The sequence below is a fragment of the Trichoderma asperellum genome, chromosome 4, assembly GCF_020647865.1.
Source record: "Trichoderma asperellum chromosome 4, complete sequence".
Classification (NCBI taxonomy): Eukaryota; Fungi; Ascomycota; class Sordariomycetes; order Hypocreales; family Hypocreaceae; genus Trichoderma; species Trichoderma asperellum.
This window is the reverse complement of record NC_089418.1, coordinates 4268852-4296735: the sequence shown is the minus strand read 5'-3', so window position 1 is coordinate 4296735 and position 27884 is coordinate 4268852. Positions and strand designations below refer to the sequence as shown.

The following is a 27884-nucleotide window of genomic DNA, read 5'->3' as shown; positions in this document are numbered from 1 at the left end:
ATAGGACAGACACTAGTCTAAAGAGCAAAGACTCACTTTTGCCCCATACCGTACTCAGTAGTATTTGTACAACCAGAATTATCATAATCTTGTCTTCCTAGATCTTTTTGCTCCAGTTAGTGCCACTTGATAGCAACGTTTCAAGCCTTCCAGTCCAGTTTAGAAAAACAAACACCAAAAGCCAGCAGCCATGTCTACCTCAGACCTGCCCTCATCCTCTTCGCCAACCATCATCCTGACCAACCCAACCCCTCCGGAACGCATCCGCACCTGGACCTACAGCCAACCGGAATGGGGAAACAGCCTCACTGTGCCAGAGTATCTCAACCGCGAGGAATACCTGCTCACCATCCCGCTCGCCCGCAACGGCGGCATCACAAACTGGATCCTCACAGACAGCGCCGCTGCCGTCGACGCAGACACCGCTGAGCGCCCCGTGCTGGCCTCGTGTGAGACTCTGCGCAAGCGTGCCCTTGTGAGGGGCAAGAATGGAATTGTCAGGGACGTCTGGGCTTACGGAATCGCCAGCGTCTTCACTTACAGCGAGTTTCGAGGCAGAGGATATGCCGGCAAGATGATTGAGTTGCTGAGGGGATACATGAGGGCCAAGCAGCAGGAATCCGGCGAGCCAGCGTTTTCCATTCTCTTCTCTGATATCGGCAAGCAATTCTATGCCAAGCACGGATGGATGCCACTAGAGAATACTCAGATCGAGTACCGCGTAAAGGAAACCCCCGTAGAGTTTGACGCATCCGTTATCAAGCTGCTTAGCGATGATGACTTACCCGCCCTGGCTGAACGAGACGAGGAGCTCATCCGCAAGGAAATGGCTCTTCCCAACTCTGCCGATGCGTCTAAAACCCGCGTCGCCGTTTTGCCAGACGTCGATACTCTGCAGTGGCACTTCTACCGCCAGGCTTTCATCTGCAACACCGCTTATGGCCGCAAACCCACCATCCATGGCGCCTTATACACTTCACCCTCGACTGGCTCTCGTGTCTGGGGTCTCTTCGAGCGGAACCATTATGGCGGCCCCAACAAGCCTGAGAAGAACGTCTTGAGCTTCCTGAGATTCGTCATTGAAGACAGCAATATTTCCGACCAAGAGTTATCTGATGCCGTTGTGGGTATCTTCCGCGCTGCTGAAAAGGAGGCCAAGGACTGGGAGTGCTCAAAGGTCGAGATCTGGAACCCGCTTGGAAGAGTTAGAAAGATTGTTGAGAGTGCGGCTGAGTTTGAGAGTACCTTTGTTGTGAGAGACGCCAAGAACTTGGCAAGCTTGAATTGGTTCGGTGAAGGTGCTACAGAAGACCTAGACTGGGTTGTCAACGAGCGATTTGAGTGGTGCTAGGCTTTCATCGTCATGAAGTAGGTATGATACAGTGTAATAGACAGTATATATATGTACACAATCACATAGATAGACGACGAAACGAAAAAGTAAAAGTCATTAAAGTCATTGAATAAATTTATCCCTCTGCATTCCCATGTGAAGCATCAATCCATATGTCATACCACGGGTGTGATAAACATGCCACTTCTTTTTTAATACGAAAAACTCCTTCTATGCACCTTCTTATTCTTCATAATTTAGTAGCTTCTGCCAAACATGGTCCAGAACTGTGCCTTGCGCTGGCACTCGGGGCTAAGACATTCAGTCTCGCCAGCAACAACGCCCTCAGGCTGCTCAAAAGGTATACACAGACTCTTCATGCCCATGGAGGGAAGCTTCTGGCTCTCAGGGACATCGGGCTGGGTATCTTCGCGGGTCGTAAGCTCCTTGATACGATCCTCACACTTGCCGTCGCCACAGAAGGGAATCAGAACAACGTTCTTGTTGTCCAGGGCGGGGAGCACATCCTCCCACTTGGTGATCTGCAGACGGTGCTCTCGGAATGACTTCTCGGCCTTGTTGTACATATCCTGCTGGATAGTCTCCAGAAGCTCAGGAACCTTGGTGGCAACCTCGGCAATAGGGATAGTACCCTTCTCACCAGTGTCTCTTCTGGCCCAGCTGACAACTTCCTTGGCGGCATCCTTGGGTCCGAACTCAATTCGGAGGGGAACGCCCCTCAGCTCCCAGTCGTTGAACTTCCAGGCAGGGGTGTAGCCCTCTCTCCAGTCAGACTCAGATCGGACACCAGCTTTCCTGAGGGTATCCCTGATGCCATCAAGCTGCTCCTCGTGCTTCTTGCGGTCCTCAGGAGTTGTGTTCTTGTTGATACCGACGGGGATCAGGACGGTCTGGGTCTTGGCAATTCGGGGAGGGAGAACAAGGCCCTTGTCGTCGCCGTGCACCATGATCATGACACCAATGACACGGGTAGACAGACCCCAGGAGTTTTGCCAGACGTGGATGTGTGATCCCTTGTTGGCAGGATCTTCAACGGTGATGTCGAACATCTTGCTGAAGTTCTGACCCAGGCAGTGAGAGGTGGCACCCTGGATACCTCGTCCGTTGGAAGGAATGTAGCCCTCGACGGTAGTGGTGTAGTAACCACCGGCGAACTTCTCATTCTCTGTCTTGCGTCCTCGGACAACGGGGACAGCCAAAAGCTGCTCATAGACACCCGCGTACAGCTCCAGGATCTCCAACACTTCCTTTCCAGCAAGCTCCTCGGTCAGGTGGGCAGTGTGGCCCTCCTGCCAGAGAAACTCTCTTGTTCGAAGGAAAGGAGTGGTCTGCTTAGCCTCCCATCGAACAACAGAGTTCCACTGGTTCAATCGAAGGGGGAGATCTCGGTGGCTTCGGATCCACTTGGAGTAGTAAGGGTACATGACGGCTTCAGAAGTAGGACGAATTGCAACAGGAACTTCGAGGTCCTTTTCACCACTGCAATGCAGTTAGTACAAATATCTTGAAGAGATACGACGAATGAAGCGCTTACGCCTTGGTAACCCAAGCCAATTCAGGGGCAAAGCCCTCGACGTGGTCTTTCTCCTTCTCCAGGGACTTGGAGGACAGGAACATGGGGAAGCTGGTTTCCTCGACACCCATAAGCTCGATGCGCTCCTGGAACCACTTTCGGATGACGTTCCAGATGTGCATTGACAGAGGGCGCAGGACAAAGAAACCAGAGATTTCCTGGTAGTACTCGACCATCTCGCCCTTGAGGACAACCTCCTGATACCATGCTGGGAAGTTTTCTGCCTTGGTGACGGTGATACCAATGATATCGTCGGTTTTCTTTCCGCCCACAATGGGGAGGGCAGCCTGCTTGGCGGCCTTAGCAGCCTTCTCGGCGGCCATCTTGGCCTGCTTCTCGGCCTTCTTCAAGGCGCTCTTGGAAGGCTCCTTGGGCTGGTCGGCGGCGTTCTCCATCGTGTAGTTTTATAGGCGAAATGCTTTTTCTTCTACAACTTTTGGCAGGCGTTAGTTAGGGCGACAAATGCAACTTTTGCTTTTAGTTTTTCCCATCTGGCAGGGATCAAAGCATACCTTTTATGAAATCACACAGAACTTGCTCCCAGGTGCAAAGACAGTCTAAACCTGAGTCTCTATTGCAGGATGCGCAGCGAAAGAGAGGGAGTCAGTCGGCCTAAAAACAGAGTCACGAGAAGAGTCAATGACTTTCTCGAGGGAGGGCTAATCGGCTGCCCCGCTATCAGCGTCCCTCTTTCAGAAAGGAGGGGCAGCGCAGGCTTTAGCAGGGTAAATTTCACGGCCCCTAATCGCCCGCCCAATCAGGGCCTGCAGCGCTGTGGCTTTGGGGGCCTGGGCGCTGGGAGAGCTGCTGTTTGGGCCTTATCGCACATAGCGCAGCGCCGGAGCTGGGAGAATCTCTGGTTCCGGCAAAAAAGTCGAGGGGCAGCGGGACAAGTGCCGCCATTATTACTGAGCTTCGCAGCTTTGGCTAGGTAAGCCAGGGTCGAGTCCTCAAGGCAGAACTTCTCGATACCCTCCACTCTTTCCCCCCCATTTCCATTTCGTTGCTTTCTCCCCTCGCAAGGCTGCAGAGACGGTCAAGCGGTTTAGATCATGTCTGCTCTATTCGAACAGCCCCGGAACGGGACCCTCTTCCTTGGCGGCCAGAAGATTTCAGGATCCGATATTCGAGACCAAAATGGTGCGTTGGGCTGTTTGTAATGGTTTGCATGCATGCATTAACTGATGGAGCATAGTTCTGGCAACACAAGCCATTGCCAATGTGGTGAAGAGCTCTTTTGGCCCCAGCGGCCTCGACAAGATGATGGTTGACGACATCGGCGTGAGTGCATACACCGACTACCCCTGCCCCTCGATTCGTGCTTTCGAGCGGCTTCTGCCCCTATTCCGCTGCCAAAGCAAGCAATTCAGACACAATATAAGATCACGACGCTGACTTGCGCTCTACCATGAACAGGATGTTACAGTAACAAACGACGGCGCCACGATCCTCACCCTCCTCGATGTCGAAGACCCCGCAGGAAAGATCTTGGTGGACCTGGCTCAGCAGCAGGATAAGGAGGTTGGCGATGGCACAACATCAGTTGTGCTGATCGCCGCCGAGCTGCTCCGAAGGGGCAACGAGTTGATGAAGAACCGCATCCACCCCACCACCATCATCACCGGTTACCGACTTGCCCTACGAGAGGCCATCAAGTACCTGAGCGAGAACGTCAGCATCAAGGTCGACAACCTCGGCCGAGAATCTCTCCTGAACATTGCCAAGACATCCATGTCCAGCAAAATCATTGGTGCCGATTCCGACTTCTTCGCGGACCTGGTTGTCGACGCCATCCAGGCGGTCAAGACCACCAACAACAAGAACGAGGCCAAATATCCCGTCAAGGCCGTCAACCTCCTCAAGGCACACGGAAAGAGTGCTCTCGAGTCAGTCCTGATTAAGGGTTACGCTTTGAACTGCACAGTTGCTTCCCAGGCTATGCCCACCCGTATCCAGGATGCCAAGATTGCCATCCTGGATATGAACCTGCAAAAGGAGAGAATGAAGCTGGGTGTCCAGATCACAGTCGATGACCCTCAGCAGCTGGAGGCTATCCGCGCTCGGGAGTCTGGTATGATTATCGAGAGAGTAGAGATGATCCTCAAGGCTGGTGCCAACGTTATCCTTACAACCAAGGGTATCGACGACATGGTACTGAAGATGATGGTCGAGAGAGGCGCCATGGGTGTCAGAAGATGCAAGAAGGAGGATCTAAGACGAATTGCTAAGGCTACCGGTGGTACCCTCCTGAGCACACTGTCTGATCTTAACGGTGACGAAAAGTTCGAGCCATCATACCTGGGACACGCCGAGGAGGTTGTCCAGGAGCGCATCTCAGACGACGAGTGCATTCTGATCAAGGGCACCAAGGCCCAGTCCTCTGCCTCAGTCATCCTGCGAGGCCCCAACGAATACTCCCTTGACGAGATCGAGCGATCAGTCCATGACTCCCTCTGCGCCGTCAAGAGAACGCTGGAAAGCGGCAGCATCGTCCCCGGTGGCGGTGCCGTCGAGACCGCTCTGCACATCTACCTCGAGGAATTCGCCGGCACTGTCGGATCTCGCGAGCAGCTCGCCATCGGCGAGTTCGCCCAGTCTCTCCTCGTCATCCCCAAGACCCTCGCCATCAACGCCGCCAAGGACGCTGCTGAGCTCGTCGCCCAGCTACGCTCCAGACACGCCCTGTCACAGCGCGTCCAGGAGGGCGACGCTAACGAGGACGAGAAGTCGATTGCTAAGAAGAAGAGCTACAAGAACTACGGTCTGGATCTCACCAAGGGCAAGGTCGTTGACGAGATTAAGCTGGGCGTTTTGGAGCCTAGCATAAGCAAGGTTAGGCAGCTGAAGAGTGCGGTCGAGGCTTGTATCAGTATCATGCGAATTGACACATTGATCAAGCTGGATCCGGAGCAGATGGAGGAGGATGATGGCCACGGACACTAAATTTCTGTGGTTGTGTATAAGAATGGGATTTTTGGGGATCAACTGGGTATGAGAGAATAGATAAAAAAAGAAATAATTTTCAAATGCCTCAAAATTGTAATATCTTGCATATACTTCATTCTCCATTTCTCAACTCAAAGATCAGCGTTCTGTTTAGTATAATCTTTTTTATTTTATACAATGCTGCACATGGCTCACGTCTAAGAAACAAGGAATTTGTGTCCCATTCCCAGCAACATGAGACGCCCCGTCTCTCCCTCATTCAAGCGCATCCCATCCCATCCCACTATAGACTTTGACCGCCCAGAGAGAATCTATGGTTTTTTTTCTTTTAAAATTCCATGACGAATTATAAGTTTTATTTCCCCGGGAGCTGTCTCTCCTCGCCCATTTACTTTTGTCTCGCAGGACCTCTTCGTCGATACTGTTACATCGTTTTTGCTGCGACAGGACAGTTCCCTCCTCTTCCGTCTCTTTTCTACCCAACACACCTTTGTACAAAATCCGCGAATTGTTTAACCAATGACAAGCTTGCCATCCTCGGGGAAGTCGTACTCGGGGATCTCCAGGTTCAGAGGGGCGGGGCCCTTTCGTATCCGGCCAGAGATGTCGTAGTGGGAGCCGTGGCAAGGGCAGAACCAGCCACCATAGTCACCGGCCTCACCAATGGGGACACAACCCAGGTGGGTGCAGACACCCAGCATGACCAGCCACTCGGGGCGCTTGACACGGTCCTCATCGGATTGGGGGTCTCGGAGGGAGGCGACGTTGACTTTGTTGGCCTGGTCGATCTCGTCCTGGGTTCGGTGGCGGATGAAGACGGGCTTGCCTCGCCATTTGATGATGACCTAATTAATGTGAGAGGATTGGTCAGCTTTGCGGGCGTGTACAACTAGGGGGATTGGGAAAATTTCAGGATTGTGCTCACGTTCTTGCCCTCGGGGATGGTGTTGAGGTCGACCTCGACCTTGGCCATGGCCAAAACGTCAGCAGAGGCGGACATGTTGACGAGGAATTCTAAAGACCCCCCACGTGTTAGCTTCAGTTTCAACTTCCAGTATTTGAAAACAGCCCAATTGCTTCCCGCCCAGCTCCCACAAGCTCCAATGGCTGCTCAAAGCTCATGGCAGCTCTCCAAATATTCCCAATTCCTCCAAATAAATCCCACCCCGCCTCCCACAAACGAAGGCTATCAACATCCAAACCCACCTTGAACAGTGCTCTTGGCTCCGGCGGCGGTGATGGCTCCCATTGTGCCGACCATGAAGTACGAGAAGAGCTTGTTGGAGGTCTCGCTGCCCTTGGACATGTACTTGCTGAAGTCCGGGATCTTGTTGGCCTTGGACTCGCCCTTGAAGGGACTGGTGTATGAGGCTGCTCCGGGAGCAGGGGCATCGGCCTGGCGCACAGCAGTCGAGCTCAGCGCGCGCACGGCGGGCTTGGCCACGGCGGCCGAGCGCACACACAGGCGGGAAGCAGTTGCGAGAGGCGCCATCGTGAACAACGGAGAAGGAGAAGAGAGGGAGACCCGAGGACGGTTGTGGTTGGTTTTGAGGTCTTTTCGCCCGTTTGCTTGGCTGGACCGTCTCTGGGCTAAACTGGGTGCGATGAATTGCCGAAAGTTTTGGTCGTGGCCTGAGGCTGCAACGGTCCAATGCGCAGCCTGAGAAAAAAAATGCCCGTGATGGAAATTGGACGGCGCTGATTCGTCGGAAGCCGGATTTTTTAGCGGGAGCCCCGGCGTCCCGGTCTGTTCCGCTAAAAATCGACTGATACCGGCTTGGAGAGATGGAGCTGAATATCAACAGCTTAGCGCTGATAATACCTATCCATGTTAGAAAGACAGAAGCATTGATAATGCGAGTATACATATGCTGAAGATGTTTCAAGCTGGAAAATGCCATTTTTCTTGGGAGAGAAAAAAATTTTATCAGGTGCCGTCTGCATCAGTTAAATAGTGGATTGTCTATCAGTGGCACCTCCATATGACACAATGCTTGTGAAATTAGAGCTTCAAAAAACACCATTCATCGCTGTAATATCCATGATTCATGTACACCAGAGTCCAGCAAGCCGGCAATGCCTTACTCTTTCAATGCATCCTCCTGAGCTCTTCAATTAAGTTTCGCATGTCTTCTACGCTGGGCCCCAATCCCTCGCACACCAGCTCCTGTTTACCCTCGTCCAGATCCAGGAACCGTTCTATCATCTCGCCATCTACAAATCGGAAGGGAGCTTCACCCTCTCTAGATTGATTTCTAAACGCGCGCCATAGGTCAAAGGAAAGGTTTCCGGGAGTACTGATGTACTCTTGCAGCCTTGATTGGAACGTCATGAGCAGATCCTGATACTTCGGAGCGATATCACCGTAGAGATAAAGCGTGCCCTCTACCTGTTGTTTTTCACTCAAATTAGTATCGACTTCAATATCTCACTTCATATATATATCATATATATATATGTGTGTGTGTGTGTGTGTGTGTGTATTCAGAAACTTACTGAGCCTAAAAATGCTTTTGGCACCACAACAGCATTTTCTGCAGGCGCAACCTGCAGCTTTCGAATCCGGTTGATCTGCTCTCCAATGTTGAGCTCACTTATGACCTGTAGCTGGCTTCGATCCTGTTCCGTAGGGGCCTCTAGATTCTGTCTCAGCACAATGATGTTGCCTTGAGCATCCGCTTCCAACCACCTAGAATCATCCAGCGCACTAATCGACGTGGTCCATGCTTGTTGATTGTGCCTTGCTCTCTCCTCCAGCTTGGCCTTCTTGCCGTCTTGGGGTGGCGTAAATTCAACAAGTGTGAGGGACTGCATGAGATCTCCAATGCCTATTACATTGCCTGAGACGTCCAAATCGACTGGGAATGAGGCAGGGCGGAATGATGCTAGTTTTGTCAGAGAGGCTGAAGTCGAAGTATCCTGGTTATAGTTATAAACAACCACCGTTTTAGTGAGTCCGGCAACGATGTAGTTATTCATCATGACAATGCAGCGGCATACGCCTTTCAGATTATGCGAGGCGATTTGATACAGCTGCCGTGATTCATCAACGCCGAGAACCAGTATTCTGCCCCTCGTTTCTCCTGCTTCAGCTAATCCTTCATCTGCGATAAAGCTCGTGCCAACTAAGAATCGCTCAGCCAAGTTACCATTGGCATCGGGCAATTCAGCCCGAATAATGCATTCAACCAACTCCAAAGATGACGAGGCATTTAACAAGAATGGTGCGCCAAGCTCTTGGAAGATAATTTCGTCAACAAGTTTAATGGTGCTCGTGATTACTTCTTCGTTATTCACCAACTCTTTCTTGATGCACCCTAGCCCAAAGGCCCTCAGGCCTGGTGAATAGGCCACTCGACGGACGGTTTCATACATTGGCAAGGCTCTAACATGTGTAAGTCGTTCGTTATCGACGTGGCAAATTCTGATATGATCCTCTGTTGAAAACACGATGGAATCTGGAAACGCTTCCGAGTCAAACGGGGCCACGAATGTCGCATCAGCTGCCGTAGTCGCCGAGTAAACAATACGGCCTTGCGAGCTATATATCAGACTAGCATGCTCTGTGGTCGCAAATACGTTGCATATTCCATCTTCTCGGGGTAAAACATGCAATCGTGCCGGGCCACTTCCCAATGTGACTGTCTTTCGCCCAGATATCGCGAAGCCTTTGACAGAGACGTTGAAGCTAATGACATTTCCATCTTCTAATGCGACCAGCATGGTTGGGCCCGAGATTTCGGGAGGGTGTAACTGAACCAGCGCCACATCTCGTGGAACAGAGGCACTGTCATCAGTCTGCCTCAAAGGCTCGCCGTGTAGTGGCGTCAAAGTAGCCATATCCACAACCGATATCGTACCTGAAGCCCACCAGCCGATAACACCAAAGTCTTGTGGATCGCGCGCTGCATGAATGCAAGATATCTGATCTGGCTGCCCAGACTCTGAGTCTTGGGAAGTATCTTTAGTAGTCGCCTTCAGGTTGTCTAGGAGATTCAAAGAAACCAATATCGATCCATCCACAGACAGTAGAGCCCATTTGTTATTAGCAGACGCGGCCGTAATGGTTTTGCCTTCGGGAGCCTGCCATGAGGATACCGAAACCCCGCTGTCAGGATCTAAAAGATTGACCGCCTGAGGCGTTATTTGCAGAATCTGACCGTTGGGAAGATTTGCAGCTAAAAGGGTTGGCGATTCAAGATCCATTCCCTGGAAAGAAAATAGCTCTTCGATATTGTCTGGCTCAAACCGGAGGACTCGAGTCTCAGCAAGGGTAGAGATGACAACAGTGTCGGCCTTTGCTGAGTCCACCGATCGTAATGTGAACAGTCCTCGAGTGCTCTCAATCTCGTCAAGGAGCCCGCGGTCTTCAAGGCCAACACCGCTACGAATGCTCCGCAGGCTTCCATCTTGGTAAGCACCACTACCAGCCACGATTCTTGCCTGGCCAGATGAAAAGGTGTTGCCGGACTGCGCATCTCCTTCTCTATTGCCCAGATCCATAATGGTAAAATCCATAATAGGTGCGTTGTTAGATATTACTTTGATGAGAGTCATTTGCTGCGACTCGATATCAACATGTAATAACTGAGAGTCACCATGGTGTGAGCCGATGAATAAGAGGTTATTTCCCATATAAACTAGGCTCGACGCTCTTGATGTATATCGGCTTGAATCCCCAAAAGCCATCGGATGGACTGTCATGCCCGTGACTACTACACCTGTTGACTCGTTGGTAGTCTTGATTTCCAAGAGGTCGAGACGGCCATAATCGTCGGCCAAGAAATAGCGTGTCCCGTCGTACTCGGCCCAGGCAACGTAAATCTTGGGGTCGTCAAGGGTAGAACACACGTTTGAATATGTGAGACTGTCGAAATATGTGAGAAGGGTCTCTCCTACCACGAGAAGGCCGCCCAGGTGTGCTCTAGCTCCCTCGTTGTTGCGCACATGGTATCGCTTCTCCTCATACACGGGAACGGGTATCAGCATTGACGCATATGGGTCAGGAATCACCTGGTCCAGCTCTCTATCCTTCTGTGGATCAAACTTGGACGAAACGCCGCCTTTATCGTCTTCCGTCAGTCGATAGACAGCTATGCGAGCTTCTTCACGGTCAAGCTGGTTTTTGTATAGGAAAGCGATTCTCGGGTGGCCGGTCCGGCTGTGGAGGAACGTGCTCGTCTTCATCCAGAGCTCAGTTAGCCGGACCTGGTCTAGCCCTTCAAGCCTCGTAGTAGAACCCTTGCGTATCCGTAGGCGAAAGACGTTGAGCACTCCCTCCCAAAGATGCATCGCCATGAACTTTCCCGTGGGATCCACCAAGCATCGGTTCTGGCTCTGCGACTGCCGCATGTAAGGTTCTGCTGTATCTTCTATTGCCTGTTCGACGGCATCCAGCTGGTTTGTTTCGGGATTCCAAGCTACATTGAAGTATTGGAGTCTGTCTGTGCCGATAAACAGAAGATCAGTGGCAGAGTCCTTGGGCTGCAGCCGCTGAAGCATGTCTATGGTGCCATGAATGACTTTTGTGTGAAGACAAGTCATGCCCTCCTCGGTGACCCGCCATATCTCCAGTCGGTTTGCTTTCCTATTCATTCAATACGGGTAAGTTAACGGAGCGCGAGCAATTCCAAGCCGTTAGAAGGACCTACGCGACCACCAAGTCTTCGATATCCGGCGACAGAAACCGGATGCGCAGGGCATGCCTGATGCTTGTTGGCTTGTGGACTGGAGCAACGTAGGCCATGGCGGGAAAATGCGTGTATACTGCCAAGTAGATGAGGGTAGAGTGCTCTATTCAAGGCCTGCACGACCTACATGGAAAGGCACGGCAGCTATACAGAGTCCAAGATGCGTCTTCCGGAAGCTATTGCGTCAAGCCAGGATCGCGGCCATGCTTATCACTTATCGGAGATAGGATAGGCAGCCCGCTATATGTAAGCGGCTTCTAGCACCTTGGATGGGGCTTTGGGGGTTCGATTTGGCGGGGCTAGAAGCCACTTTTAGCGGGGTGGTGGCTTGCAGCCGGCGTAGGAACGGTCTTTACGGCAGTTTTGTTCAGTGCTTTGCAGGGTATGCTGATACAGCATCAGCAAATTTCCAGGAAATCATTGCCATGTCCACGTAGTATCGGATATATATTTTGCTTGGAGTATTGAATATCAATGTAAGCTGATTTATTTACAAATATCAGTTTACGGAGATTAAGAGTCAATTGCTGCGTCGAGCCAAGATACAAAAAAAGATTCTCTAGCCCAAAATCAATAATTTACGTTTTGCCTCATTAGGCAATTATATTCGCTCTTTCCAAATATGCACGTTCTTCACAATCGATACGTGTTCTATTATTTTTGCTTTCCTCTTTTCGACAGCCAAGATGAAGATTAACATGACTCATATCGACTCTTCGTGATTCAATATTTCTATGCGAACTTGGACATACGGATATGCTTCTCAGCCGTTAGAGAGTTATTGCAACGATATACCAGCATCTAGAATGGCGTTCTACCAAAGCGAGCCCAGTCGACAGGCAGAGACAGCAGACGAATACGGTCGGCGCGAGGATTGCTTCAGAAACCACAGACAACATCCATTTACTTTTCAATCTCATCTATCAGATCTCCAAAGCACAAAAGTGGCCACAGAAAGAGACGGATTGGTCTCCCAGCCGGGACTAAAGGCGGGAGTACTCCCGGATCCGCAGATAGCTGAACATGTGCTTGACCAGCATCAACGCCATCAAAAGAACGCCGAGAGGCTGCTTCATGATTCGCCACCAAGATTTCCGCTACCAGCTGCTAACTCTTATATCAAAGAACTTCTTATTCCCGTGGACGATTTAGATTTGGGCTCTTACCTCCAGAACGATCTTCACGATTATTTACGCCCAATTTGGGCAAAAAGATATGGCAACCCTTTCAAACAGTGGCTTCCGTTGGCTAGGACGAGGGTTGAGAGAGATGAAAGTTTAGAATTCCCGCCTGTGCTGGATAGATTATTGGCCCAAATACACCGAGAAATTGATACCGACAAACTAATAATATCAGATATTGCTGCGGATCTGGTGCGAAAAGCTAACGAATCTATCACGACGTCCGAGTATCAAGACTTAGTCAAACGACGAACAGCACTTGAGCCTGTGAGCCAACTCTGCCGTACCTCGCTATTGTTAACCAACCGCTGATACAATCTTAGTGCCAATATAGCTACGTTGAACCTATCTTGCCCCCTCTTTCTCCAATATCCGATGATGCTACCCCTTTCATTCCTGATGGAAATGTGACAGTTATCGATCTTGTATCTGACCCGAGTAGTCCCACTCGAGCCGCAATTGAGGATTCAGAACCTATTGTCTCGTCCACTTTTATGACTTCATCGCCTAGTGGAGAGCTGCCTCAGCTCTTCCAAGCAAGCAACGCTGTTATTGAAGACAAGGTAGACTTACCTGTTGTCTTGTCTAGCTCGTATTCTCCAAACAGAGAGAATATCCTTACCAATATCTGCCTACCTCTTATAGACCTTGAAGAAGATGCTTCTGATTTGCTCCAGGAAAGAGGGTATTTCGAAGATGCCTTCATGACACTGCTTGACGATCGGCAGCATTATGCCAATAATTTGGTGAGCCAAGAGCGCTTAGATCCACCAGATTCTACATCGCGTATTCCTGTCCCTCTGCTTGACTTTGATATCCCGCCCCCTACATGGATGGCTCAACGCTCTACTGCGGAGACACACTTTGTGTTCTTGAGAAAAACTGTACCGAGAATTTTCAATCTTGTGCCTTCTCCACGAGATCTGCAACTAGAGCTTGACGTCTCGTATTTGGTCATTCCACCAAATCAAGGGAGATCAATAATGAGATATGAACACGACATCTCAAACGAAACAGCAACAAAATACCTATCTCAAAATCTGACGTCGCATTTAAGCAGCTTTGATTTCGTTACTATAAAACCTGAGCTAGAGGTTCTTTGCATTGCTGAAGACAAAGAAATTGAAGAAGTCTACATGTCAGATGAAGCATATTTACCGGATAATATGATAGATAAAACCCCGCCTGTTATTGTTGTGGAGCAACATGAGAGCCCAAATCGTGTGAAATCACTACAGGAAAGCAAGTCGGTCTACTTTCAAAATCTGGACAGCCCTGAGCTTAGCCGCTCGATTCGTAGGAAAGCCGATGACTCCATGAGACTTTTACCGAAATGCTACGATACAAGCGCTACAAGTATACTTCTCCATAACTTCATGGAGTTGAGAGGCATAAAAAGACCCCGAATTGAGACAACAGCTTCGGAAGCATGTCAACCCGCAGACAATTTACCATCTGAATCTATGAATGAAGCATATTCAACAGATACCGCTAAACATATGCCTACTACAACACCTGAAGCGATGGCCCCGGCGATATTTCCTAAATTCGAGGTACCCTCTGCGATGGTCTACTTTATTGTTTCAGTTGACCTCCCAAGGCCAATATTAAGGCGATTAGAGCATACATGGTCTCCAGAAAGTTTGGTTGATATTGACTATTCGGAGCATAATGCTATACCACGACCATCAGGCTCTGCTCAATGTGAAGAGACCACCTTGGGATTAAGTTTCGAGGCTGATATATCTTTGTCGCCTCTTATAGGAATCATCATCACAAATATCCTTAAAGTGCGACAGCGACCTCTTCCTGGCTCTCAGGCTCAAACCACGTTGCGAGAGCGTGTGCAGAAAGTCAGTCAGAAATACGAGACTCTATTAGTTCTTGTGTCGGAATCACATCCCAGCGGAGAATTTTCGGGGGCGTTTGCTCCGTCTGATATCACAGCTTATGCCGACTTTGTGAGTTTTACTGTTGCACTAGATGGAGATATAAGCGTGCAGCTTGTCCCAGGAGCGGAACAAACGATGGCCTCGTGGGTTTCCGCCTTCGTATCTCAAAACTCTTACAAATCTCACGATATGAAAAGGCTTTTGTCCCCTGAAGAAACACCATGGGAGATATTTCTGAGGCGTGCCGGTATGAACGTTTTCGCTGCCAAGATATTGTCCAAAACACTCTTTGAACAAGCTGGAGCTTCTGGATTAGCTGCATTTTTGATGATGCCTGTGGAAGAGCGGGTGGCTAGATTCGCACCATTGCTTGGCGGAGAGAAGGTTTTGCGCCTAACAGCCAAAGCGCTGGATCGGAGATGGGGGCAGTAATCTCTTTACAGTTTCCTTCATATATCAAAGACGGATAGGGATATCATATCGACTGACATCTAGGCAACAGAAACTTTGAGAGAAGTAAAGAATATGTATGTATAATGCCTCTGAACACACCCCATCTATCCGAATTCGTCTAGAGAGAAGATGAATGACCAATATCATATACGTCTAGCCACATAGTATATCCAAGAAGAAGAAGAAAACGTCACAAGTATGTATGCATCATGAAAGATATGAGGTCCTGTTTAACCCAAATCTCTACAACCTGTTCTCTTCAAAGACAACCCCAAACCGCCCCGGGCTGCACTTAGCAAATCTCCCACAGGGGTCGTGGCAGCTGTGGGAGAGGAGGAGCCATTTTCTGCAAACGTGGTGCTTGCTTTAGGCCAACATACACAACTCTTTGGGAGTTGGCCGAGGTAACTGATCTAGATGTGAGGCCATAGTAATCTGCAATGGCATGCGTAAGCCATCGCCTAAATGGAAGCACACTGTTAGTTTTTGAACATCCGATGGATAGCGAAAAAAGAAGAAGAAGGGCAACTAACTTGAAAGCGGCGGTCTCATCGTCGCCAAATGAATCAAAGAGAAGTCCCGAGTCAACAGTTTCTTGTGACACTTCACGGTGCGCCATCCTGTACTGTGCCGCAGCTGCAGCGGCCCTCTTCTGCTGCATGTCTCTCATCCTGCCGTTTCGGCCCACGAAAACAATCTCCTCATCATCAGAGTCCATCTCTTCCGCCGCGCTGTCCACGTCCTCATCGTGGATATCGTCAGTCTGATCCCCAGGCCTTCGCCTCTGACGCTCGTTGATCATGTACTGCCGCACCGGCTCCTCGAGCGCCTTGACCCACGTTCGAATTACCGGACTGCGCTTGGTCGACTCTCGCAGGTCTCGCGGGACTTCCCCTACGCCGAGGCCAGTTGCGCTGCCGGCTTTGAGTTGCTGCTTCTTGCGAGCAGCCTGAAGCTTGGCTGTCTTGTCCTGGATGCGCTGACGGACGCCGTGGTCCCAGAACTGAGCGAGCTGATAGGGGACTCGGTGGATGGGATGCGTGGGATGGACTTCCCAGTCGATGGGCTCGGGCGGCTGGACGTTGGGGACGTCTACGAGACGATCTGCATCAACTCGTCATCAGTGACCTGCGTGTTTGAGATGCCCGAAAGCCTGGGCTAGCAGGACAGTGCTTAATATGTACCGTTGTCCCATCGCCGACGCTGCCGGCTACCTTCTTTGCCTTTGAGGATGGCTTCCCTGCGCTTCTGGCTGTCTCGGGCAGAGGGCGGTCGACGGAGAGGAGTTACAAGGGCAGCCTCCGCCGAAGAAGCCACTATCGTGACCTGCTGGCGGCTGATTGAGCGCTTGGAGGGTGCGGTGAGGGCATCGAGGGGAATCGTCAGAGGGGATCCGGTGCCGCGAGCGATGGGCGAGACGCTGAGCGATTGGAGCGCGGAGATGGTCCAGGCTTCGATGTCGATGGCTGAGTTGGGCGCTGCAGTGGCAGGGAAGATGTTGCTTGCTGTGGCCTGGTTGTGAGGCGGCGATTCAGGAGGCGGCGGGACAGCGCTGTATATGGCCATGATGGTGGTTGATGATGGTACTATTGGTGACTGCTTGCACACACGAGATGGGAGATGGACGGTCGAGAGATATTGCAGAGTCTGGTGTTTCGAAGACGATTCTGTCTCCGTTGGACTGCACCTTGACCGATCAATTAGGGGAAGATGGAGGCTCAGATCCTAGCAATTAGCTGTCGTTGCTGCTGATGTATGCAATATCAGCTACGCTGACTTATTACCGTCTTGCCTTATCAGACCCAAAGGCTGATGCCCCCCCAATCGCGTCCCTCCTGACACAGTGCGATTTTACCCGCTATCTCCAACCAATCATGTCCCAAGCGCAAACCATGAGGGGAGATTTACTGGCTCCGTGCAGACCATTTCTCGTGCACAATTCGCGCGTAAAGTGGCAGTTCTTGTGACGGACATGAATGCTATTGGCACTGTACGTCTGGTCACTTCACTCACACTGCTACTACTAAATGCGTGCGTATTAGACCCTAGCAGTATCCAACTGCCCAAGGACTCACATGCTGCTTCATCGCGATGGGCACATCTAATGAGTCATCACTCGGCAACATACATACACAAGTGGTCTATTGTGCTACGAAATAGCCGCCTTCCCCTTCTAAATCGACACCCGTATCTCACCCCACAACGGGGATTTCCATGCTCCTTACGCCATACGTAGAATGGCCAGCCCTATAGCTTATGACTCACTCCAAAGACTCATCCGGGGAAGAAAGGCGAAACGAGAAGGAAATAAAAGCGTAATTTTTTTTTTTTTGGGCGTTGTTGGATACATGGTAGAGGGTTTGCGTTTGATCATACCTCTTGTAAATGCTGATGACCTTTGCCTCGGTATTTTCACTTTTATGGTGACTTCTTTAGCTTCCAGACTGGCAAACCTCAAATCCTGACATCATTCCAAATCGAATAGTAGAATTGACGTGTATCGGGACTCCCTATACTCTCCTCCTACTAGCCATACTATGTAAATGGCCAGATCCATCTCGTCACAGAAATTTGAGCATGTATGACTACCAACCCGCCAGGCCAGGTGTAGCATGGACTATGCCTGTCATTGAAGGACCGAAAATAGCATCCGAGTGTACAAGCAATGAGAATCTTCAATGAGATATATTCAGAATGACTACCAAATATGAATGCCTATTACTACTCCCTAGGTATGCTAGTGTGTTGATTCTCAGACGACCAATTCTAGATCCTTCTCTCGCGCATTCTTCGTCGCCACATCCACAGCATCTAGCAAGTCTCTATGATAAGTCTCGTTTCCAAATTTCACTGATTTCAATGCCCATCTTGTCCAGCGATCATGTACATTTGCAAAATACCACTCTGCCTTGTCTGGCTCAGTATATTGATTGACCCTCTCACGTAGCTTAATTAGCCCCTCAATAGCCGCCGAATCGACAAAGCCTACTCGCTGGAAATCTAAAATAATGGACCGAATGCGAGGTAGCGACTCTGGATCTGGGTTTTCAGGGATATTCAGTATCGATTCAAGCCATTGTTGCGCCCGTGTTTTTCTGATTCCAAGCTTCACTGGACATTGAACATTGCTTTGGATATGACGAAGCAAATTGCCGAAATAGTCTGACTCATTGAAATAGAATAAACTGTCTTTCAAGTAAAATACAAAGACGCCGGGATATGGCGTCCTAATTTGACCGTCGGGGCTGAAAGCAATTTCTGTGTACATTCTTTCAGAGCATCGTTCACCAATTGCATTGGAGGCCTGGCGAGACGTTTTGCTCAGTCGCATGAACACCAATAACGACATTAAAATAGTTGCCAGGTAGATTGACCATTCCAGCGAGTACATCAAACCTATTACCACAGAGAGTATCCATATGAGCAACTCAAAAGGCATTGCTTGCCAATATCGTCGGAGAGTCTTTGCACCAGTGATACCGTGGTACATTGAATGGACGATAATACCAGCTAGCGAAGCGTTGGGAATGTATGAAAGTGCGCGAACAGCATAGGTGAGCGCCAGGTAGATGGTCAGAGCAGCAAATGCGCATGCCAGTGGTGATCGACTACCCGCCTTTGAAAGTATTGTAGACGCACCAAATGAACTTGTGCAAAGATATCCTCCAGCAAAAGGAGTGAGCATATTGGCGGCTCCGAGGGCTATGATTTCCTTTGACGGATCCACTTGGTAACCGTTTGATACCGGGCTTCGCTTGACAAGAGCTGTTTGCCCAACCAACATGATGATGATGATTGCTGGAATCTTCGGCAACAAAGCTGTGATCAACCCCACCTCTGGCCAACGGGGAATCTGGACTCTTTGTAGGCCTGTGAACAGGGGAAAAAAAAAGAGCATTAGCAGCTGAAAGAGGCTTTCAGGAACGGGAAGCGTACCAGGCTCAATGTAACCTACGAGACTGAAAGGAGAGGTACTAGGATCGTGGCTATGGTTGATAATGTAGCTGATGATGGTGGACAACCCAACAGTGATCGGCAGGCGAAACGACGCGAAACAATCCCAGAATTGCTTTTTAGTTGTCTGACGTTTTGCCATTATGGCACACAAACGTCCAAAAGCAACGAGGACGACAATGGTGGAAATGCCGAATGCAGCGTCGATCCTCATATGGGAAATATATCGAAAAGTTCCTATGATGGTAACGTAGGGCGGACCTCGTGTACTTACACCGCGCAAGCCAAACAAAACCGGAAGCTGCGTCATCATCACTTTGATGCATGTGGCTGTAGTAAATGCATTGACAGCTACTGGGGGGACGAGACCAACCAACCGGCTAAGCTTCAGTGCCCCAACCACAAAACAAATACAGCCAGCAAAAATGGTTATGCCATGCGCGACTTCTTCGGTGCTGTACATTCCGACCCCAAGTTTTGATAGCACAACGTGAGTGCTATGTCCCATAAGTAAAGAGCCGATGGCAGTGGCCGAGACGGCGATGTTCTTTGAAGTACCCAGGAAAAAATACAACAGCAAGCCAGCGAACGACGTGTATAGACCATGAGCGGTTGTCACATTGGCGAACTGTGCATACACAATCGACTGTGGTATCATGACTAAGCCGACTGCCAGTCCAGCAATAGCATCTCGAAGAAGCCAAGGTAGGCGGTAAGTGATGAGCCAAAGAGGCAGCGGTAGAAGCGTCAAGACGTAACGCATAATGCTTTTCGGATGCGGTATGTGCTCCTGGAGCCACTCCATGACAGGTGAGGAAGACATTATAAATGCGGTAAAGAAATGGCGTGAGTGAGTGACCAAGAAATATAAACGCTGAGAAGACTGCAGATGTAAAGAAGAAGAACAGCAACAAAAGGAAGAATAAGAAGAATAAGAAGAAGAAGAAGAAGAAGAAGAAGATGGGGGCTGCAAAGAAGAAAAAGCTAGCCCATCATCATCTGGCCAGGATCTACCCACACGCCGGCATTGCGACCGCTTCGCTTGCGCTGAAGGAGGCAGTGACGTCCCCATTTGCGCTGATACTTTTCAGGAATAGCAGCGATATCAGGAAGCCACAACGTGCGAGCCAAGATGTGCGTGTTGGCAGCATCGAGAAAGTCGACACATTTGAGAGGCTCCCAGTGCTGCTTATCTGCAATGTAGTCCGGTTCCCTACGCGAAAGCGGGGCTTTCCTTGCAGGATACTGGGTGTCGACCAAGAACGAGCACATTCGAGGCTCGACGTACTTGCCCAAATCTTCTTCGTTGCGGTCATTCAGACCGCTGGTAGGGAGCCAGGTGCCGCTCCAGAATCCGAAGCCGGTTTGGGCCTCAGAAAATTCACCTGGCAACAAGCCGCGGAAATCGGAGCGCAGGAATTTCGCGTGCATGTTGCGTGGGAGAAAGTACGAGGTTGGGAAGCGATACCATTCCTTCCCAAAGCATACGTTATCCTCCTCAGCTCCGTATGTGTTTCCTCCTTCATCACCCCATAGTGGAGAATACACTTTCAGTGGAGCGGAATACGCAGAGTAGATGCCGTAGATGCGAGCAATGGCAATATCAAGTGAGAGAAAGAGCACAAGGCCGACAGCAAGCAGCTTAAGACGACCGGGAATTTTTCCAATCAATGTCTTTGGGTTTGAGTTGCCAATAGCGGACAGGATGATGTGCAGTGATAATGCGGCGTTGAGGGCCAGAAAGGGGTACGCGGGGTACATGAATCGCTCTTCTTTGTGCGGCTGTGCGGTGAAGATTCCTAGCCACATGTAAAACGGTGTAATGAATATGACTGTTCGTAGGCCGCTAGATAAGCGTTGTGACGAAGCTGAAAATGCCTTCTGCAGCAAGAATAGCGGCAGTACCAACAGGGCGAGAATGAACCAGATGTTGAAGTTCAACGCCAAGTTCTTAAAATAGAACGTCCATGGCTCTGTTCCATAGAGATCAGGGCCACCAGTTTTCGAGAAAATGTTGTATTTGACAATGTTCCAAGAGACTACTACAGGTTTCTTGTAAAAGAACAAGTTGACCGCAAAGTCAAAAAACTAATTGGCGTAAGTCAATGTCCGCTCCACAAAAGAGTTTAGTGAATTCAACTTACCAAGACGATGAGAGAGGCGATGACACCGCGAACAAATCGTATCAAAGCTTCGATCAGAGAGTCCCTGTCGCTGAACACGACTAGAATTAGTTCCTCGAGGACATATGGCACACAAAGCGCGGCGGCAAAAGGCCAGCCAAGAATGCCAGCCACAGCAAACCATGTGATTCCTTGCCAGGTCTTCAACCCGCCCCGCCAGTTCATGAAAGATGCAGCGCCAAGCATCCCCATGTACATGGCAAAGCTGGAGGGCAAGAAGGCGGCGCTTGCATGGAAATTACCAGGGCTTATGATGGTGATGGCGAGAAAAAAAAGGCCGATCCTAGCGTTGAGTGCTATGCTCACAGCTTGGAACATGATGGTTTGACAAATGGCACATACAAGGGCCAAGCCGTAGCGGACGAAGTAGAATTCAGAAACCTGGCAAACGTCAGTCAGTCACTCAATCGATCGAGAATTGCCATCACACATGCGCAGAAAAGGCTTACCTTGGTGGACTGGGGCAGTATCCTGCGCACGTTGCCCACGACAGCGTGAAGCGCAACGTAAAGCCAGCTGCGAATGGCATAATCGGGAGAATACTCCCAGGTCTGGAGGCCATAGCCATGGGAGAGGTAATGGGTCGGCTCCCAGTAGTTGAAGGTCTCGTCGCAGTCCTGGATTGGGGCAAACAGAGCAGCAATCATGCCGGCAGCGAAAAAGAGATAGAACGCAGAGATGGGCTGCATGGCATATGCGCTCGGCCGTCTGTTACGATTAGAACATGCGCGGCGCACCATGGCGAAGCAAAACGTACTTTTTCTTGGCGTGGCTGGAGGCGGGATGTTCATAAGATGAGGCATCTCCCTTGATATCGGCCTTCCGGGGCGCGACCTTGGATGCCGCCTTGGGCACCATGGTGTGCGATGTGTGGAGGAAGAAGGATGAGCTTGGAGGTGGCAGCGAGTGGAAATATACAGGACACGAATGCCTTAGGCCTCTCTCTGCCTCAGACCTCTGCCTTGGGCCTCCGACGAGACGAGGAGGTTTTTCTAGTGAGAGATTTTGTGATAGCCACGGGCGGCGGTGAGAGTCTTGAAGCGATTAGAATGTGATGCGCTTGCAAAGCATTGAGGTATGTTTACATCGATCCTGCACGCCATAGCTATTTTCCATAGTGAGCTCTTATGTAAGACGGAGTCGCTGGTTATCACTTGTTGGTTCCACATTTAGTGAACTTAGAGGCACAATCGCCCGCTGAAATGGCCACTAACTTATCTGAGGTATTGAGGTCATCTGGAAAAATCACCGCGATTGATATCTGACGATATTGCACTATATTAAGTACCTGCCATGCCTTTATCAGCATGTAACTTTGCTTACTATAGATACCCTTTTGATTTCAAAAAGTAACAGCTCAATTACAGTGCAACCGCTGAAATTGCTGCAGAAGATGGCATGACGCCGAGGCTTGCGCTTTTTAGAGTTTAAGTGATGATGGACTGCGAGAACCTGCCCACTGGGTCGGATTAGGGGAGTAGAAATGTACTACTAAGAAAGAGAACAGTCTGTGTAAGTATAATCTATAAGAAGAAAAAACCATTATTTAGCGAGGGGGAGACATTTTTCACATTGAAAACGTTTTGAAGTCAGGGGCCAACTACCAGGCAGTCTCATTACTTGGACACTCGAATATCATTTCTGTTCGGCATAGTCTACCTACCTAGTCTACCTACCTAGCCATAATAAATTGTGTAGTTGTATTGTCTCAATTGTGAAGAACACAGATTACTACATATAACAACCCTCCATATCCTGCTCTCCGAGACAGTATTGAGCATCGCGATTCATACTTCATACTATAGCTTGTGTGGCAGCCGTGCTATTTAGTTTGGACAATATGGGGCAGTTGTTGTATTCCCACGCCGAAAAGACAGCTCCTTCACAACTGAGCAAGGCACTCTGGTGAGGCATTCTATAAATCTTGAGTTTATCCCTGTGCGAACAAGTCATCCTCCAAAAGCAATTAGATCAAAGAGACGATGCGTTCCAAAAAGCCCAGCATATCAGCCCTGGATCATGTCGTTCTTCTATGTTGCCTTTCGCGAGGGAGAACTGAACACAGTTTTCACTTGTGATTCTACGCCGGGTCGCGACTGTACAGTGGAAAATTGCCCATAGCGAAATGTATTGTGGTACTGAAAATCGAAATATCTTGTCTTCTTCTCGTTCTTTTAATCTAGCCTAGGACCAGCTCGTAGAGGATGATGAGCGTATTGACTATAATCAGCGGCGCTATAGATGGTGTTAGCTTCTCAGCTCTGTTTGAACTCTTGATATTGAGTACGAGTAGCTACTACCGGCAACCTGTACATGTTGATATACAGACAGTGCAGCCGAGAAGTAAAGATTGTAAAGATTGGGGTACATGGAGACACGTACGTCGCATAACCATGCGTACACTAGCAATCAGAGCAACGAGTTTGGCCTTGACGCTGTTTGAGTCGGCGCCGGGACCGAAGGCGGGATCGTAGGTAGTTGGTGAGAGGCCGATGCGTGCGAGGAAGCGGTCGTCAGAGAGAATGGCGAGGGCATTTGTAAAGAGGCAGAGGACGTAGACGAGATTGCCTAGGAAGAACATCTTGACGGTGCTTCTTCCTTGCTGTGCTCTCCCTCTCTATTCCGTTCTTTGCTGTGGTGTATTGTACTTTTTTTCAACTTTTCTTCTTTCGGCAATTTTTCGGTAGGAGCGAGAACGAGGACGAAGAAAGATAATGGAAAGGGCGGAGAGAAGTTGGTGGTTTTCGCGATTCAAGGAGTGGATGCGACCGAAGCTTGTGACGGGACGTGAAGCGGATGACGATCTGGTATGGCATCCAAGCTGGCCTCTTTTCGGGGGGCTGAGGCTAGTGCGATAAGAGAGCTTATCGCCGCGGGTAGATTTAGAGGTATGACGGGGGGTCAGGTGACCGCCGTGGCATGTATACCGCCAGTGGTATCAGCTCCGTCAGGTACCTTGGTGCCATGTATCTCTAAACTTCAACGGCCGACGAGGGAGTGAATAGAACCAAATGTAGTACGGTAAGAGGTACCTCTTATGTTATTCACAATAGGGATTGCAATTTATAATGATGCAATACGTCAAATGTGATACATTTTCAGGCTTCTATTTGTGGCATAAAGTGCATTTGTGGTATTCGCTGGGTATCAAATGGCGGATTGTTGGACATCTCCAGTCATCAATCTGTCATCATTATGCCTCCTTCATCCATCTCGGTGATAATGACATCCTCCATTTCGCCCGTCATGAAGATGTCCATTTCTTCTGCACCGCCCCTTTCGACAATGGTCGGATCATATATTTCCTCTGCGTCTCTCATATCGACGACGGGAATAGCATCCGTTTCAAAGGCAAAATCCATTTCGTCTATGGCGTCGATGATGGATATGTCGTCCATATCGTCCAACTCATCCATCCTATCCACCTCCTCAAGGTCGTCCATCCAGTCCATATCCACGATGGGCCTATCGTCTTCGCCTGTAAATGTTCCCCAAAACATGTTTCAGCCTCTGACTTGGAGCTTTGCAAGAGAAGCCACCCCAGTTCCCCAAGGAAAAGACCAGTAATATGGCCCCGATCACAGCAGATTTCGTCAATTTCTTGTGCCCACGATACAAGATCCGAAGTTGGCGGAGTGAAGGTTATAGAATTGAATCTGAAGCGCTGCCTGCTTGCTCCAGAAGCCAGATGTAGCTGATCGAGAACTTGCCAGCAGATATCGATGCCAGATATATAGTCAATTGGGCCACTGGCTGGCTGGCCACAAAAGAACACTTTCGATCTTTCCTCCAGGTTTGAGACTTGTTGACTGAAATGGTTCGTAAATGATTGCACTCTGGGAGACCGTAACCGTATGGCATACAAGTAGAATGAATTGGTCAAAGCGGTGCAAATGGCAGACTATCGAGTCGCTTCGGCGTGGTAAATAGAACGTATGAATGGAAGATTTATGAAGTCTATGTTATTGGCTACTGGGTAGCTGTATATATATAGGTATATGTTCTATCGTAGAGTTTACTCGCCATTAAGTTCCAGCAATGGCTGTAGAGTAGAAGTTAAATACCAAAAATAAGAGTATAACAGCAAACTATAATGGCCGCAAAACAGATGATGCACAGAATTTGCATTGATATATTCTAGTAGTCCACCTTTTTTTTGACTTGATAAGCTCAAGGACGAAGTCGCTTGCTGCGTACAGTAGAATCATAAAAATTCTGTTTGTAGGTGGCACTTGCAAACAGCAGTCAGGTTCAATCGTTTCTTTCTTTCTATCAGCTAATCTCCCCCTCCAGGCAAAATCAAGCTGCGCACATCCAAAGTGTCAAAGGAAAGGGCTTTCAAAAGGAAAGGAAGAGCCGGTGTTTAAACTTCTTTGTACCCAAAAACACTTCCTTTTCTTCCCTTCTGTTCTCTCTCCTTTGTACGTGCAACAAATGGGAAGTTTTTTATGCTGCGAAACTAATATCTTGCATCTTAGAGCGAGAGAAAATACGACTCAAAAAAGTATGCTCAGCCTCGCCAACGCTACTGCGCCGAATACCGGCAAGAAGAGGCAGCTGTGTTTGGAACAGGGACCACTTGGCGCCTGCGTCGATTCTAAAAGGCGTCGATGTGAAACCAGCGACAAACTCGCAAAGTCTATCGCAGTTCCGGCAGCCGCATTATCCGCCTTGGAAATGTCGGAAGTTTCAAGCGCTAGAGAGCAGCTTTCTGAGGAAGAGCTATACCGGGGCCGCAAAAGATGGAGAGCAGGTAGTGAGCCGCTTGATTGGGATAACGTGAAGTGGTGCCTGGGTGATAGCATGGTCGCGAGCTTTGAGGACAACCCCGAGAAACTCGGAGCTGAATCTACGATGAAAGCATCGACTTCGGATCCATAATCGCGACACAATCAGTTCTTCGGTTTTCGGTTTTGTTAGACCCATCCAATCGTGAAGGAGGTGATCCAATCGCCGTCGAATTTACTGGCGGTCGGCGTTCAAAGGCTGCAAATAACCAAGCACAGCGGCATATGAGCAGATATTTCACATGCGGCAGTCGGCCCAGCGCTCAACAGCAGCAAAAGTGCAAAATCTCGATCATGCTGAGCGATAATTGGAAATCTTTGGGGTAATTGCAGATGTAACTTTGCAGGGCTTGCGGTCTCGGTGTCTTCGATACTTGGTGGGTTTATTTCGGCTGGGTATTGGGTATAATATCTTGATGTTTTCGGATAAAGGAATCAGAAACCGCAGGGCATTAGACAGGTAGAAATATCGGCATTTCTCGACTTTGTATAGCAACAGGCCCATATTTTGTTGCAGTTTTTTGAGCAAGACAAGATTTTTCTCATAGCTCTCACTGTTCGTTTTTGTTTGCTGGTTATTGCTGCGGTTGGACCTGCTGCGCTTAAAGTCCCATGTCGTCGTCGCTTAGATCGTCATCCATATCCTGGCCATTCTCCTCTTCTTCTTCACGACGCATGGTTTCAGCACTTGCACCAATTTTCCGAATGCCCTCGGCCACTCCTGTGACAAACCCTCTGCTCTCAGCCAACTCCATGGCCCCGACACCTCGGAGACTCGTGACGCCTTCGCCGTGGCTCTCAGGGTGCGTGACTTTAGATCTCATCTTCGCGGCTCGGGCTTCTTGTAGATCTCGTAAGAGGGAGCGAACTTCAGATGCTGATGGAATATCATCACTAGCATGTGCGAGGAGCATCTCGGCCAATTCGAACCAATGGTAGGGCAGCGCGCCAGCTGGGGCTGCAGCGGTACAGGACGGCAGAAACGGCGGTGACAATATCACGCCATCTTCGTAGGGGTTAAGTCTTGTAGAATTGCCTCTACCATCGGCTCGAACAGGAGGAGGTGGAGGAGGAGCCCAATCCTTGACGTCTATAGCAGTTTCATAGGTGACGATTTCGCGTAGGGAGTCGGGATGGAGCCATGCGGGAGGCACGATGTTGGCGCGTCGTTGTTTTTTGAGAAGAATGGCGAGCCAGAACGGCAGATCGGCTCTGTGAGGCGGACGGAGTCTGGGAGTTGAGCCCTACGGATGATTACAACGGTCAGAAACAGGCAATTGGAAGCATCTTCATCAACGCTGGACAGCGCTGCCCTACCGAGAGGAGCTCAATGCTCTCAAGCCGCTGGCGTGGAACGACGGTGACGAGCTCCATTTCGCACAAAAACGCCACCTCTGAAGGCACCAGGCCTTGGGGCAGAGGCAAGGCCATTTTGCGTGTTCAACGATGGGCGACACGCAGCAGCGACTGGACGATGGAGGTTGAAAATGTGTGGCCCCTCCACGCTAAAGCTGCTAGAAGCTGCAGATGTAGGCCGACCCACTCGCGGCTTAGATCCAGATCTATCCAGATCTTGCCGGCTCTAGACGAATAACACCTAAAGTTTTTGTCGTCTTTTGGGCGTTAAAAAGCCGAACGGATTAAAGGTGAACTATATTCAGTGTCTAATCTGAAATAATATTCGAATACTATATAGTAGTCATACATCTTAAATCATTATATTCATGACAACGCTCTTAAACAACGCATGGCAATGCATAGGTACATGCATCCAGCTACCAAGTCTATTTAGGCGGACGTTCTGAGGGCGCATCAGAAAATTTGGTGTATGCGAGCTCATACACCAACCCCAAAGTCATTTTTGCGTGCTG

At 49.6% G+C, this 27884-nt stretch overlaps 13 protein-coding genes across 13 annotated transcripts; 4 read left to right on the top strand and 9 right to left on the bottom strand.

The window, feature by feature from the left end:
- The first annotated feature begins 75 nt into the window (after window positions 1-75).
- On the top strand, window positions 76-1480 carry TrAFT101_007804 (uncharacterized protein). The gene has a single exon (XM_024905991.2). The coding sequence runs from the start codon at window positions 191-193 to the stop codon at window positions 1349-1351; it is 1161 nt and encodes a 386-aa protein (XP_024759085.2). The 5' UTR covers window positions 76-190; the 3' UTR covers window positions 1352-1480.
- On the bottom strand, window positions 1457-3560 carry TrAFT101_007803 (uncharacterized protein). The gene is made up of 3 exons (XM_024904111.2): window positions 3440-3560; window positions 2889-3360; window positions 1457-2833 (listed from the first exon to the last, which is right to left on the bottom strand). The coding sequence occupies exons 2-3, from the start codon at window positions 3320-3322 to the stop codon at window positions 1591-1593; spliced, it is 1677 nt and encodes a 558-aa protein (XP_024759086.1). The 5' UTR covers window positions 3323-3360; window positions 3440-3560; the 3' UTR covers window positions 1457-1590.
- A 307-nt stretch (window positions 3561-3867) lies between these two features.
- Window positions 3868-6054, top strand: CCT1 (T-complex protein 1 subunit alpha). Its single transcript, XM_024900477.2, has 3 exons — window positions 3868-4067; window positions 4123-4208; window positions 4344-6054. Exons 1-3 carry the CDS (start codon window positions 3980-3982, stop codon window positions 5868-5870), a joined length of 1701 nt encoding a protein of 566 aa, XP_024759087.1. The 5' UTR covers window positions 3868-3979; the 3' UTR covers window positions 5871-6054.
- On the bottom strand, window positions 5960-7500 carry TrAFT101_007801 (uncharacterized protein). The gene is made up of 3 exons (XM_024900568.2): window positions 7080-7500; window positions 6799-6887; window positions 5960-6718 (listed from the first exon to the last, which is right to left on the bottom strand). Exons 1-3 carry the CDS (start codon window positions 7363-7365, stop codon window positions 6386-6388), a joined length of 708 nt encoding a protein of 235 aa, XP_024759088.1. The 5' UTR covers window positions 7366-7500; the 3' UTR covers window positions 5960-6385.
- A 269-nt stretch (window positions 7501-7769) lies between these two features.
- Window positions 7770-11725, bottom strand: TrAFT101_007800 (uncharacterized protein). Its single transcript, XM_024902641.2, has 3 exons — window positions 11525-11725; window positions 8370-11460; window positions 7770-8262 (listed from the first exon to the last, which is right to left on the bottom strand). Exons 1-3 carry the CDS (start codon window positions 11617-11619, stop codon window positions 7963-7965), a joined length of 3486 nt encoding a protein of 1161 aa, XP_024759090.2. The 5' UTR covers window positions 11620-11725; the 3' UTR covers window positions 7770-7962.
- A 644-nt stretch (window positions 11726-12369) lies between these two features.
- Window positions 12370-15236, top strand: TrAFT101_007799 (uncharacterized protein; the record flags this gene model as incomplete). Its single annotated transcript, XM_024910678.2, has 2 exons — window positions 12370-13011; window positions 13068-15236. The coding sequence occupies 2 exons, from the start codon at window positions 12370-12372 to the stop codon at window positions 15066-15068; spliced, it is 2643 nt and encodes an 880-aa protein (XP_024759091.2). The 3' UTR covers window positions 15069-15236.
- On the bottom strand, window positions 15131-16829 carry TrAFT101_007798 (uncharacterized protein). The gene is made up of 3 exons (XM_024908418.2): window positions 16274-16829; window positions 15623-16193; window positions 15131-15550 (listed from the first exon to the last, which is right to left on the bottom strand). The coding sequence occupies exons 1-3, from the start codon at window positions 16653-16655 to the stop codon at window positions 15382-15384; spliced, it is 1122 nt and encodes a 373-aa protein (XP_024759092.2). The 5' UTR covers window positions 16656-16829; the 3' UTR covers window positions 15131-15381.
- Window positions 16830-17841: 1012 nt separating this feature from the next.
- TrAFT101_007797 (uncharacterized protein) lies at window positions 17842-19848 on the bottom strand (the record flags this gene model as incomplete). Its single annotated transcript, XM_024904112.2, has 2 exons — window positions 17842-18959; window positions 19026-19848. 2 exons carry the CDS (start codon window positions 19846-19848, stop codon window positions 17842-17844), a joined length of 1941 nt encoding a protein of 646 aa, XP_024759093.2.
- A 179-nt stretch (window positions 19849-20027) lies between these two features.
- TrAFT101_007796 (uncharacterized protein) lies at window positions 20028-22084 on the bottom strand (the record flags this gene model as incomplete). The annotated part of the gene is made up of 4 exons (XM_024900529.2): window positions 20028-21131; window positions 21188-21607; window positions 21676-21934; window positions 21984-22084. The coding sequence occupies 4 exons, from the start codon at window positions 22082-22084 to the stop codon at window positions 20028-20030; spliced, it is 1884 nt and encodes a 627-aa protein (XP_024759094.2).
- Window positions 22085-22822: 738 nt separating this feature from the next.
- On the bottom strand, window positions 22823-24054 carry TrAFT101_007795 (uncharacterized protein). Its single transcript, XM_024909991.2, has 2 exons — window positions 23609-24054; window positions 22823-23461 (listed from the first exon to the last, which is right to left on the bottom strand). The coding sequence occupies exons 1-2, from the start codon at window positions 23805-23807 to the stop codon at window positions 23406-23408; spliced, it is 255 nt and encodes an 84-aa protein (XP_024759095.1). The 5' UTR covers window positions 23808-24054; the 3' UTR covers window positions 22823-23405.
- Window positions 24055-24405: 351 nt separating this feature from the next.
- Window positions 24406-24726, bottom strand: TrAFT101_007794 (uncharacterized protein; the record flags this gene model as incomplete). The annotated part of the gene is made up of 1 exon (XM_066128148.1): window positions 24406-24726. The coding sequence occupies one exon, from the start codon at window positions 24724-24726 to the stop codon at window positions 24406-24408; it is 321 nt and encodes a 106-aa protein (XP_065984265.1).
- An 867-nt stretch (window positions 24727-25593) lies between these two features.
- TrAFT101_007793 (uncharacterized protein) lies at window positions 25594-26107 on the top strand (the record flags this gene model as incomplete). Its single annotated transcript, XM_024904113.2, has 1 exon — window positions 25594-26107. The coding sequence occupies exon 1, from the start codon at window positions 25661-25663 to the stop codon at window positions 26105-26107; it is 447 nt and encodes a 148-aa protein (XP_024759097.2). The 5' UTR covers window positions 25594-25660.
- A 508-nt stretch (window positions 26108-26615) lies between these two features.
- On the bottom strand, window positions 26616-27444 carry PSF2 (DNA replication protein psf2; the record flags this gene model as incomplete). Its single annotated transcript, XM_024900554.2, has 2 exons — window positions 26616-27257; window positions 27331-27444. The coding sequence occupies 2 exons, from the start codon at window positions 27442-27444 to the stop codon at window positions 26616-26618; spliced, it is 756 nt and encodes a 251-aa protein (XP_024759098.1).
- Window positions 27445-27884: the final 440 nt, after the last annotated feature.

Bases quoted from the DNA above. Each gene is read 5' to 3' on its own strand.
- TrAFT101_007795 (XM_024909991.2), bottom strand. From the start codon at position 23,807: ATGTTCTTCCTAGGCAATCTCGTCTACGTCCTCTGCCTCTTTACAAAT. The intron at 23,462-23,608 runs GTACGTGTCTCC...CACCATCTATAG, and splicing joins TGTACGCATGGTTATGCGAC to CGCCGCTGATTATAGTCAAT.
- CCT1 (XM_024900477.2), top strand. From the start codon at position 3,980: ATGTCTGCTCTATTCGAACAGCCCCGGAACGGGACCCTCTTCCTTGGC. The intron at 4,068-4,122 runs GTGCGTTGGGCT...GATGGAGCATAG, and splicing joins CGATATTCGAGACCAAAATG to TTCTGGCAACACAAGCCATT. The intron at 4,209-4,343 runs GTGAGTGCATAC...TACCATGAACAG, and splicing joins TGATGGTTGACGACATCGGC to GATGTTACAGTAACAAACGA.
- TrAFT101_007803 (XM_024904111.2), bottom strand. From the start codon at position 3,322: ATGGAGAACGCCGCCGACCAGCCCAAGGAGCCTTCCAAGAGCGCCTTG. The intron at 2,834-2,888 runs GTAAGCGCTTCA...ACTGCATTGCAG, and splicing joins TTGGCTTGGGTTACCAAGGC to TGGTGAAAAGGACCTCGAAG.
- TrAFT101_007798 (XM_024908418.2), bottom strand. From the start codon at position 16,655: ATGGCCATATACAGCGCTGTCCCGCCGCCTCCTGAATCGCCGCCTCAC. The intron at 16,194-16,273 runs GTACATATTAAG...GAGTTGATGCAG, and splicing joins GCGTCGGCGATGGGACAACG to ATCGTCTCGTAGACGTCCCC. The intron at 15,551-15,622 runs GTTAGTTGCCCT...GCTTCCATTTAG, and splicing joins GATGAGACCGCCGCTTTCAA to GCGATGGCTTACGCATGCCA.
- TrAFT101_007801 (XM_024900568.2), bottom strand. From the start codon at position 7,365: ATGGCGCCTCTCGCAACTGCTTCCCGCCTGTGTGTGCGCTCGGCCGCC. The intron at 6,888-7,079 runs GTGGGTTTGGAT...GGGGGTCTTTAG, and splicing joins AGCCAAGAGCACTGTTCAAG to AATTCCTCGTCAACATGTCC. The intron at 6,719-6,798 runs GTGAGCACAATC...CACATTAATTAG, and splicing joins CCATCCCCGAGGGCAAGAAC to GTCATCATCAAATGGCGAGG.
- TrAFT101_007800 (XM_024902641.2), bottom strand. From the start codon at position 11,619: ATGGCCTACGTTGCTCCAGTCCACAAGCCAACAAGCATCAGGCATGCC. The intron at 11,461-11,524 runs GTAGGTCCTTCT...TTGAATGAATAG, and splicing joins ATCGAAGACTTGGTGGTCGC to GAAAGCAAACCGACTGGAGA. The intron at 8,263-8,369 runs GTAAGTTTCTGA...GAAAAACAACAG, and splicing joins CAAAAGCATTTTTAGGCTCA to GTAGAGGGCACGCTTTATCT.
- TrAFT101_007804 (XM_024905991.2), top strand. From the start codon at position 191: ATGTCTACCTCAGACCTGCCCTCATCCTCTTCGCCAACCATCATCCTG.